The following is an 11,003-nucleotide window of genomic DNA, read 5'->3' on the forward strand; positions in this document are numbered from 1 at the left end:
TTGTCATCCCGAAAATCTATCTTCTCATGAAAATGGCTGTAGAGTCTGAATGGCTTATGACCACTCTATGGAAAGATGAGACTCTCATGAACACGAACACGACGAATGACCCCCACCAGCCCGACAAGACTCGTCTGAATTCTGTATCGTTGATGTGCCATCTTCTGTTTGTAGCGCCTGAAGCATTTGGGCTACAAACTAATGTGGGAAGTGGAGATTCCAAACATGGTGTTCTCCGTTTTGCTCTACGACCCCCACAAGTGTCACGGGACTCGTCTGAAAGTAACCTGTAACGGTTTTTAAAAAATGAATGGAAGTATTGAGGTAGTTTTGTACCTACCCCAAAAAAGGTGTTAAATATGTGTAAAAAAAAATATATATATACACAGTACCAGTCAAAAGTTTGGACACCTACTCATTCAAGGGTTTTTCTTTATTTTTTACTATTTCTACATTGTAGAATAATAGTGAAGACATCAACACTATGAAATAACACATATGGAATCAAGTAGTAAGCAAAAAAAGTGTTAAACATATCAAAATATATTTTATATTTGAGATTCTTCAAAGTAGCCACCTTTTGCCTTGACGACAGCTTGCACACTCTTGGCATTCTCTCAACCAGCTTCACGAGGTAGTCACCTGGAATGCATTTTAATTAACAGGTGTGCCCTGTTAAAGCTTTATTATATCTCCTAGATATAGGACAAACACTTATTCCTTATAAAATAATGTTGACTGCCTTCTTTGCCATTTATGCATGTGTTACTCAATGTGTTTTTAATGGGATTCGGTAGTAAAGGTCAAATTCAATATTTTATCAAACGTTTTTGTAGATATTTTTGGGGGATACCTAAAAGGGTCCTACAATGTTAAATCACATAGCTAAATGATTCATGGTATGACCATCTTAAAACAATAATATATGTCAACATATTAGAGAATGTAAGGTAGCACTTTAGCACAGGGAACATATGTTAAGATACTACACTTTTATTAGGTCTACATTGAGACCGCATACTATGAGTCTGTCTACTGTGTAACTTGTTCTTTATTAAATACTCATATGTCTTTATTATGACTGACAATGAGGTTAAGGATTGGCAACACATGACTTATAATGTTGGAATAAGAAAAAACACAAATTAAGGCCTTATCTATGGCTTATATGACATAATAAAGGCCTTATTAGCTACGTGTATACACGCTTATAAACCACACATTTGTAGCTAAAATGTGCATCTTAAAATATAGTGTTACCAAAAAATGTAAATAATTTTGAATACATTAATTTCTCTTCATTTTCCTCCTAATCGAAGCAACTTAATTAAATCACAGTAAATGGATGCTTATATCAAGAACCATGGCTGACTATTTTCTAATGTATCAATGACGATTCTCAAAGATTCTTGGCCCTTAGTACAGTAGCTCTTAAATCAGCCCTTAGTAGCCATTAAATTACCCTTAAAGTGTCCCTGAAAGTGACCCCTAACACTTGGATTCTATTTGGCCACATTCTCTCTCTTACACGCACGCAATGTAACAGTGTATTAGGCTGTTAACTGCAGACAAACACTGATATCCTCCGCACACTCCAGAGGTCAGGTTCCTTGAAGGGCATCTGTGTTTTCCTGAGTACAGAAAAGAGATAGGAGACCAGATAACAGTAAAATAAATAGTTTCACAGAAATGTACCAGACCTGTTATACTGGTTGACATAAGTGTGGTGGCTGCTTGATCATAGCACTTAACTGTTCTCTCACCCCAAAGCCTGCAATCTGATTCGGAGCCTGACGTGCCCGCAACTTGCTCCCATCCAGAGGAGAAGAAAATTATATTATTAATATGCCTATTTTTTTTTATCTATCAGGTCATGGAAAATGTTTGATTTGCAGAAAGTGATATAAGTGCATAGGGTATATTGTCCAATCAGGACGGCTTTGGAACTTAGGCCTAAAGTACTAGGTTTTTGTTCTACCCACTCCCATTTCATATGTCAAGAATTCTGTCAAGGCCTGAGGTTTGTCAAAAGGTTGAGCAATAGCTTCACAATAACAGGTGATATATCATCTCCTGTTATTTTCAGATACCAGAGACAAGTATACCTTGACAGCCAGATTGAAATTCTGCAAATATGAACCATTGTATGTCCTTGCTCTGCTCTGTCGCTCTCTAATCGGTCTATTAAATAGTCAATAACAGTCCTTCTTGGAACCACAGATAAAGCTCTTGAATGATAAACCATAATGTACAACAAACAGGAACATGTTTAATGAGCACTTGACACAAGATGACATCAAATGGGATAGATTAACCCAAATGTATAAAAATATGATTTCTCTACTGTGTCAGTGTGCTCCAACCGCGTATTACGCACAGGTAAGGACTAGTAGGCTGCCTTTTGGCTGTTTGGTAACATCCGTAATATTAGTCTGTCATCTGACTTTGTAACAGTTGAACATCGTCATCAACAGCTTGTGTACTGAATGTTCTAATAACTGCCACCATTGGCTCTATCACCTTTCTCTCTGCTATGGCCATCACTGGCTATGTAAAGATATCTGAAAAGACACGTAAATAAGGTACCTCACTGTAGCTATACAGAGATTGTTGGGAAGTCACATTCCTCCACTGCCAGTTGCCACATACATGTATTTATGTATTTTTGTTCTCACAGAGGAGTCACGATGGACCAGTTCCCCCAGATGAAAAGGGGCGCTCCCCAGCTACTCCCCACCCTTGCCCTCTCCCTTCTGGCGTGTCTTAGTTTCGTCTCCCCCCTACCTACAACGGAGCCCCCACTGTTTGACGGTCATCCGTTTGTGGGTATATGGAATACCCCGACCCCTGCATGCAAGAGGCTGCAGATCCCACTGGACACCTGGTCCTTCAAAGCAGTGACCACGCCAGCTGCTGTTCCCGGTCAGTTTCTCACCCTGTTCTACGTCGACCGCCTGGGCCTGTACCCTCACGTTGACCCCAACAACCATCGCCAGTTCAATGGTGGCATCCCCCAAAAGGGCAACCTGACGGCCCACCTGATTAAGGCCTACGGTGACATCAATCATTACATCCCCTCTGACACGACCCCGGGTCTGGCCGTCATCGACTGGGAAGACTGGCGCCCCCTGTGGGACAGAAACTGGGGGTCCAAGAATATTTACCGTCAACTGTCCATCGCCTACGCTCGAGAGAAGGACCCCTCTTTGTCCCCATCACAAGCAACCACTGAGGCCAAGAAGCAGTTTCAGACTGCAGCCCGCAACTACATGGAGGGAACCATGATGCTAGGTATCAGCCAGCGGCCCAGCCAGCAATGGGGGTTCTATCTGTTCCCCGATTGCTACAACTATGGCTGGGAGAAGCCAGACTACACAGGGCAATGCTCCGACAAGACCAAGAGCCAGAACGACGAGCTTTTGTGGCTTTGGGAGTCCAGCACGGCTCTATACCCTTCAGTCTACCTGCCTGCGTCGCTGAACAACAGCGCCAACGTGGCACTTTTTGTCCGAAACCGCGTTCAGGAGGCGGTGAGGGTGGCAGCTCTGCCCAAACGCCCCTACACTGTGCCCATCTATGTATACTCATGCCCACTCTACCGTGACCTAAATAAGTTTCTCAGTACGGTGAGGGCATTAATGTCAATTACTTAAAATATTTCAAAATTAAGTGCTACACAATTTCAATAGACTTTTATGTTATCTTTAGCTTTGTGCTATTAAAACGTGTGCTCACTAAATGCTGATAACTCACAAGAACATTTAAGACATGCAGTGCACACACTATTACAAATTTTTTTTTTTTTACTTCAGTTGAGTTTCATGCAGGAGTTTCTGTGTGTCTGTCATTCCCAGGAGGATCTGATCAGAAGTATTGGAGAAAGTGCAGCATTGGGGGCTTCCGGGTCAGTGCTCTGGGGAGCCAGTGCCGACTATACTGACAAGGTAATCTCAAATACACCCCTCCACATTTCTTAGTTTATGTCCCGTGATGAAATATAAAGTACACTTATTTAATTTGTACTATGTTTTGCTTAAATATCATTGAATACTTCAATGTAAAAAGCTTTGTTGAGTGGTGGTGCAGTACCCTCACAGAGAAATCATATGATTTCACGTGTCATATACCAGTTCTGCACATGTGAAATCATGTGAAAACATGTTTTTGGAACACTTCATATGTGATGATCTTGGCATGGCGGCAGGTAGGCTAGTGGTTAGAGCAGGGCTCGCCAACCTTGTTCCTGGAGAGCTACCCGCTTGTAGGTTTCCTCTTCAACCCCAGTTAGAACTAACCTGATTCAGTTTATCAACCAGCTAATTATTATAACCAGTTGCCTAGATTAGGGTCGGAGGGAAAACCTACAGGATGGTAGCTCTCTAGGAACAGGGTTGAAGAGCCCTGGGTTAGAATGTTGGGCCAGCAACCGAAAGGCTGCTGGTTCAAATACCTGAGCCGACAAGGTGAAAAATCTGTTGATGTGCCCTTGAGCAAAGCGCTGACCCTGTAAACCAACGCATTTATTATTATTATTTTTTTCACCTGTGAAATCATGTGAAACTATACAGTATGTTTTTGGAACACTTGACATTTGATGATATGACACATGATTTCACAGGCGATGTCCTGCAAACAAAAATGAGTCTTTATGATACACACAAGTGCTTTTAAGCATAGTGTTTTCAAAGGACAATATATATTTGACTATATCATGTATGTTTATTTATACAGTAATTGTTATTCAACATGTCCTTACGTGGGATTTGAATGCACAACCTCTTGGTTCACACCATTCCGATCTTCCTGCAATGCCACCATGTATAAGTAACTGATTTCACCTGTATTCTTACACTTTGGACTACAAAGTAAATCTTTGCTTAAAATACACGGAAGAAAAACTATTATATTTATCATCGTGATTCAGGAGTAACATTAACACTGAATAATATGCCCCACCAACATTGACAACTATGCAGAAAACCCTCAAAATTGCCGAAATAAGTAAATGAAAACAATGATGAGGGGACAGAATAACTTATAACTAAAATAACAGCACACTTTTACTAAGTGCGGAGATGTTTCAGGATTATTTCCAGCATCATCGCAAACTGTTTTTGAGATTGACGGACAGGGTCTGGTAGTGCTCCAGTTCTCCCTGTCAGAATAACTAACAAAAGACTTGGAAAGCATATAAAATCTTATGGAAATGTCACTACGGGTATTGTGAGTAACCTAATTTATCTTCCTTTAACTCCGCCTTCTAGTGAGTTTATACAAACTGTCATCTCCTACCATTCTGTTAGATTGGAGACTGTCAGAAAAAATGGTTGTAACGTTAATAATTTGGATGTTATTCCATGTGTCACCTCGAGGCAGATGCCCCGTTGAATATGCTTTTAAATGTTAGAGCAATCACTAGTAAAACCTTTCTCATGAATGACATCAATACTAAGCGCAAAGTTGATTGCATGTTTCTCACTGAAACAGACTCTAGGGCCGCTCTTATTGAAGCCTCCCCTCTGGACTACAGCTTTTGATACTCTATCAGAAAAGGGAAAAAGGGTGGGTGGACAGCCTCTACTTTTAATACTGCTCTCGGCTGTAAGGAAATTTAGTTTGGTGACTTTGGGCCTTTTGAGCATCATCCTATACTGTTTAAATGTTAGCCACCAGTGCTGGCCAAAACCCTGTAAAGGCCACCAAAGCACTGAACCAACTTTCTTTACTGATTTATCTGAGCTATTGTCTATTGTCCCAGAGAACTATGATAAAATCATTGTGTTGGACGATTTTAATTTAATGTTGACAAAGAGACTGACTCCAAGGTCATTAAATTGATGAATATTTTGAGCTCTATGGACTTTATCCAACATGTTACTGGGCCCACCCATAATTGTAGCCATACTCTGGACCTGATTATTACCAAGGGGCTTTCTATTGACATATCCTCTATTGTTGATGTTGCTTTATCTGGTCACCACTGTGTTTTTCACTACCTTGTTGCCCATAGCACAGGGTAATACTGAACACATTATTAAGAAACGCTATCTTGCCTCTGACGTTGCTACAGATTTTATTGAGTGCATGAACAACAATACCTATTCTGCCTTCCTCTTGTAATGATTTAGTTGATGATTTTAATAGCACATTAAGGGTAACCATTGATACCATAGCTCCAGTAAAGTTGAAAAAGTCCACATCCAAATGGAGAGCCCCTTGGATGAGTGAGGAAACTAAATCAATTAAAGAGAAATTGCAAAAAGGCAGAGTGGAAGGGGAGAAAGTCTAAGTCGCAGGTCCATTATGATATTCTGAGAGAGCATCTTGGCATATTTAACAAGGCCATTAGAAATGCCAGACTGACTCATTTTTCTTACTTGATCACAATTAATCAGAATAATTTAAAGATGCTCTTCTTGACCATTGATGGCCTGATAAATCCTACCCCCTCAATCCTAATTGAACCTTCCTCCACATCTAAATGTGATGAGTTTGCGGCATATTTCAGAGGTAAGATAACCAACATTAGGCTGGGTATCAGTCAAGCAAGACTTGATGAGAAGTTTGATGATATGTGCCTTAGCCTAACACGTAAAGGCACTGTGGATTTATTTTCCCTGATTTACTCAGACATGTTCAGGAAAGTGACATCACAACTTAAGCCTTCTACCTGCCTTCTCAATCATATCCCCACCACCTTCTTCAAAACAGTTTTTAATTGCAAGGTATTGTTAATCACTCCGTATTCACAGGCACTTTCCAAACCTCACTAAAAACTGTTATGGTGAAACCCCTTCTGAACAAACGTAATCTAGATTCTTCAGCTCTTAGAAATGTTCAGCCAATCCCCAACCTTCCATTCTTAAGCAGAATTATGGATTTTAAAAAATTAAAACAGCAAAATATATTTTTGTATGCGCCAACAATCAAACAACCCAGAAAGGTGCTAAAAATAGGCGACATTAACATTTGTAGCCTAAGAAACAAGGTTCATAACTTGCTTGTAACAGATTACATTTTGACTATCTCGGAAATATAGATAATGCCTTTGATGATAGTGGTAGGAATACATAGTTTTAACATCTATCATATATAACCCTGATGTCCTAGCCTTGTCTGAATCCTGGCTTAGGAAGGCCACCAAGAATTTTGAAATTTCCATCCCCAACTACAACATTTTACGTCAAGATTGAACTGCCAAAGGGGGCAGAGTTGCAATAAACTGCAGAGATAGCCTGCAGAGTTCTGTCTTACTATCCAGGTCTATGCCCAAACAGTTTGAGCTTTTCTTTTAAAAATTCACCTTTCCAGAAATAAGTCTCTCACTGTTGCCGCTTGTTATAGACCCCCCTCAGCCCCCAGCTGTGCCCTGGACACCATATGTGAATTGATTGCCCCCCATCTATTTTCAGAGTTCGTACTGTGAGGTGACCTAAACTGGGATATGCTTAACACCCCGGCCATCCTACAATCTAAGCTAGATGCCCTCAATCTCACACAAATTATCAAAGATCCTACCAGGTACAACCATAAATCCATAAACATGGGCACCCTCATAGATATCATCCTGACTAACTTGCCCTCCAAATAAACCTCTGCTGTCTTCAACCAGGATCTCAGCGATCACTGCCTCATTGCCTGCGTCCACGGTCGAATGACCACCCCTCATCACTATCAAACGCTCCCTAAAATACTTCAGCGAGCAGGCCTTTCTAATCGACCTGGCCCGGGGTCTGACAACCTGGATGGAAAATTACTGAGGATAATAGCGGATGATATTGCCACTCCTATTTGCCATATCTTCAATTTAAGCCAACTAGAAAGTGTGTGCCTTCAGGCCTGGAGGGAAACAAAAGTAATTCCGCTAACTAAGAATAGTAAAGTCCCCTTTACTGGCTCAAATAGCCGACCAATCAACCTGTCACCAACCCTTAGTAAACTTTTTGAAAAAATTGTGTTTGACCAGATACAATACTATTTTACAGAAATTGACAAAAGACTTTGAGCACACTTATAGGGAAGGACATTCAACAAGCACTTACACAAATGACTGACTGAGATATGGCTGAGATACATTGATGATACAAAGATAGCAGGGTGTTGTTTTGTTAGACTTCAGTGCGGCTTTTGACATTATCGATCATAGTCTACTACTAGAAAAAACGATGTATTATGGCTTTACACCCCCTGCTGTTTTGATGATAAAGAGTTACCTGTCTAACAGAACACGTAGGGTGTTCTTTAATAGAAGCCTCTCCAACATAATCCAGGTAAACTCAGGAATTACCCAGGGCAGCTGTTTAGGCCCCTTACATTTTTCATTCTTTACTAACGACATGCCACTGGTTTTGGGGAAAGCCAGTGTGTCTATGTATGCAGATGACTCAACACTATACACGTCAGCTACTATAGCAACTGAAATGACTACAACACTTAACAATGATATGCAGTTAGTTTCAGAATGGGTGGCAAGGAATAAGGTAGTCCTAAATATTTCAAAAATGAAAAGCATTGTATTTGGGCCAAATCATACACTAAAGCCTAAACCTCAACTAAATCGTGTAATGAATATTGTGGAAATTGAGGTTGCTAAACTGCTTGTAGTAACCCTGGATTGTAAACTGTCATGGTCAAAACATATTGATACAACAGTAGCTAAGATGGGGAGAAGTCTGTCCCTAGTAAAGTGCTGCTCTGCGTTCTTAATAACAACACTATCAACAAGGCAGGTCCTACAGGCCCTAGTTTTGTCACACCTGGACTACTGTTCAGTAATGTGGTCAGATGCCACAAAGAGGGACTTAGGAAAATTACAATTGTCTCAGAACAGAGCAGCGCGGGTGGTCCATAAAAGTACACAGGGAGCTAATATTAATGATATGCATGTCAATCTCTCATGGCTCAACGTGGAAGATAGATGGACTTCATCACTACTTGTTGAAATATGAAATTGCTGAAACGTGAAATTCCTGTGTTTTTTCCGTAAGGTAGTGCTGACCAATGATGGCACGCTGTTACATTTGCTATTTATGTAAAAAACTGAAAGTACGGAATGTTTATGCTTATCATATCACCTTTCACATGTTGTCAGGTGGCACAACACTTGGATATGACATGTCCATTTGTAGCCCCCTTCTTTCTATCCTCTATATAATTCATCCAACATTCCATCCCAAGAACAAGTTCATTAATATCTCACCCCCCACCCCCCTCTCTCTCCTTTCAGGCTTCATGTGAAGCATTATCCACATACCTGACATCCACCCTCAACCCATACATCGCTAACGTGACCGCTGCCGCCAAACTCTGTAGTGACGTCCTTTGCCAGGGCAATGGCCGCTGTGTCAGAAAGGACTACAACTCCAATGACTACCTGCACCTGAACCCGGACAACTTCCGCCTCCTAAAGTCCCAGCGAAAGTACGTGGCCATCGGAATACCCTCCTCTGCTGACCTACTCACCTTAGCAGACAAGTTCACCTGCCAGTGCTACACAGGCAGTAGCTGCTCACCCCAGTTATCACGTCCCATGACCCCAATGGTTATTCAAGTATAGCCTCCCTGGGGGTTCACTTTTAGAAAATATCACGAATCTGATGAATGCATTCACAGTATGGGTACGTGTATATGATTGAAGCAAATAATCAAGGTTCTCATTTTTAGATTAACAGTATTTTTTGAGAATCCTGCACTATAGGACTGAATCACTAAAGTAAGACATTACATATTTATGTCAAAATAAAATTCAAAAATATTTTACATTGTTGTGAGTATTGATATCCTTTGGACAGTATGCAGAGCCTGTAAGATTTAAGCCAATAACCCCAACATTTTTAGGGGCTTTGAGTAATGGTACTGCGATGATTACATTAAAGAAATAATGTGTTTTAACATATTTGGTTAATATATAATGAAATGACTGGCTAAGTATCTACAATTACTCAGCAGTAAATTTTCAACTTATGCTGACCAAGCATATAGAAGGAAAAATACTAGGAACAAATCATTCCTTCCTACTGTGCATCAACAGATTGAATTAACATTGATTCCACGTCATTTTAACCAAAACAGTCAATGTGATGACGTTGAATCAACGTGAAGAACTGATTGGATTTGTAAAAAATCATCAACTCAAGGGAATTTCATATTTTTTTGTAATGACATGGTGACATTTTATGTTGATTTCACATTGAATTCCAATTAGTTGACAAATGAAAAATAGATGTTGAACTGACATCTGTGCCCAGGGGGTTGCGTGTCATGCCACATAGCAAGGACATTTGGTGGTGTTCTTATACACTTGTTTTCTCATATCACCTTCCAGGCACACAGACACTCATTTTATTAATCTACCCATCGTGTCCGATTTAAAAAATGCTTTATAGCTAAAGCACAACATATGATTATGTTAGATCACTGCCAAGTCGAAAAAACACATTTTTCCAGACAAAGATTGGAGTCAGAAAAAGCAGAAATATAGATAAAATGAATCACTAACCTTTGATGATCTTCATCAGATGACCCTCATCGGACATCATGTTACACAATACATGTCTGTTTTGTACGATAATGTCCATATTTATATTCAAAAATTTCAGTTTACTTTGGTGCCTTACGTGCAGTAATGTTTTGATTCCAAAACATCCGGCGATTTTGCAGAAGATTGCAGAAGATTTCAAAAAAACTTTACCGAAAAAGCATAATCTGAGAACGGCGCTCAGAACCCAAAACAGCCAGAGCCATTTTGAAATCATTTTGGAATCTGATGATCTTCATCAGAAGGCACTCCCAGGAATCCCAGTTCAACAATAAATTACTGATTTGTTCCATAAAATTCCATAATTTATGTCCAAATAGCCACTTGTTAGCGTGTTCAGCCCAGTAATCCAACTTCATGAAGCGCGAGCATTTCATCCAGACAAAAACTCAAAGTTCCGTTACAGTCCTTTAGAAACATGTCATGGGGGATGGAATCGATAGAACCCGATCTGGACGTCCGCGGG

The 11,003-nt window shown here is 40.3% G+C and overlaps 1 protein-coding gene across 1 annotated transcript; it reads left to right on the forward strand.

The window, feature by feature from the left end:
- The first annotated feature begins 2,357 nt into the window (after window positions 1-2,357).
- On the forward strand, window positions 2,358-9,759 carry LOC115134473 (hyaluronidase-5-like). Its single transcript, XM_029668477.2, has 4 exons — window positions 2,358-2,379; window positions 2,678-3,626; window positions 3,855-3,944; window positions 9,227-9,759. Exons 2-4 carry the CDS (start codon window positions 2,688-2,690, stop codon window positions 9,554-9,556), a joined length of 1,359 nt encoding a protein of 452 aa, XP_029524337.1. The 5' UTR covers window positions 2,358-2,379; window positions 2,678-2,687; the 3' UTR covers window positions 9,557-9,759.
- The last annotated feature ends 1,244 nt before the right edge of the window (window positions 9,760-11,003 follow it).

This window comes from Oncorhynchus nerka, linkage group LG9a (genome assembly GCF_034236695.1).
Source record: "Oncorhynchus nerka isolate Pitt River linkage group LG9a, Oner_Uvic_2.0, whole genome shotgun sequence".
Taxonomy (NCBI): domain Eukaryota; kingdom Metazoa; phylum Chordata; class Actinopteri; order Salmoniformes; family Salmonidae; genus Oncorhynchus; species Oncorhynchus nerka.

What these genes read in the sequence shown, in the direction of transcription:
- LOC115134473 (XM_029668477.2), top strand. Translation starts at nt 2,688, where the DNA reads ATGGACCAGTTCCCCCAGATGAAAAGGGGCGCTCCCCAGCTACTCCCC. An exon ending in TAAATAAGTTTCTCAGTACG is followed by an intron (nt 3,627 to 3,854) that starts GTGAGGGCATTA and finishes TGTCATTCCCAG; the next exon opens with GAGGATCTGATCAGAAGTAT. An exon ending in GTGCCGACTATACTGACAAG is followed by an intron (nt 3,945 to 9,226) that starts GTAATCTCAAAT and finishes CTCTCCTTTCAG; the next exon opens with GCTTCATGTGAAGCATTATC.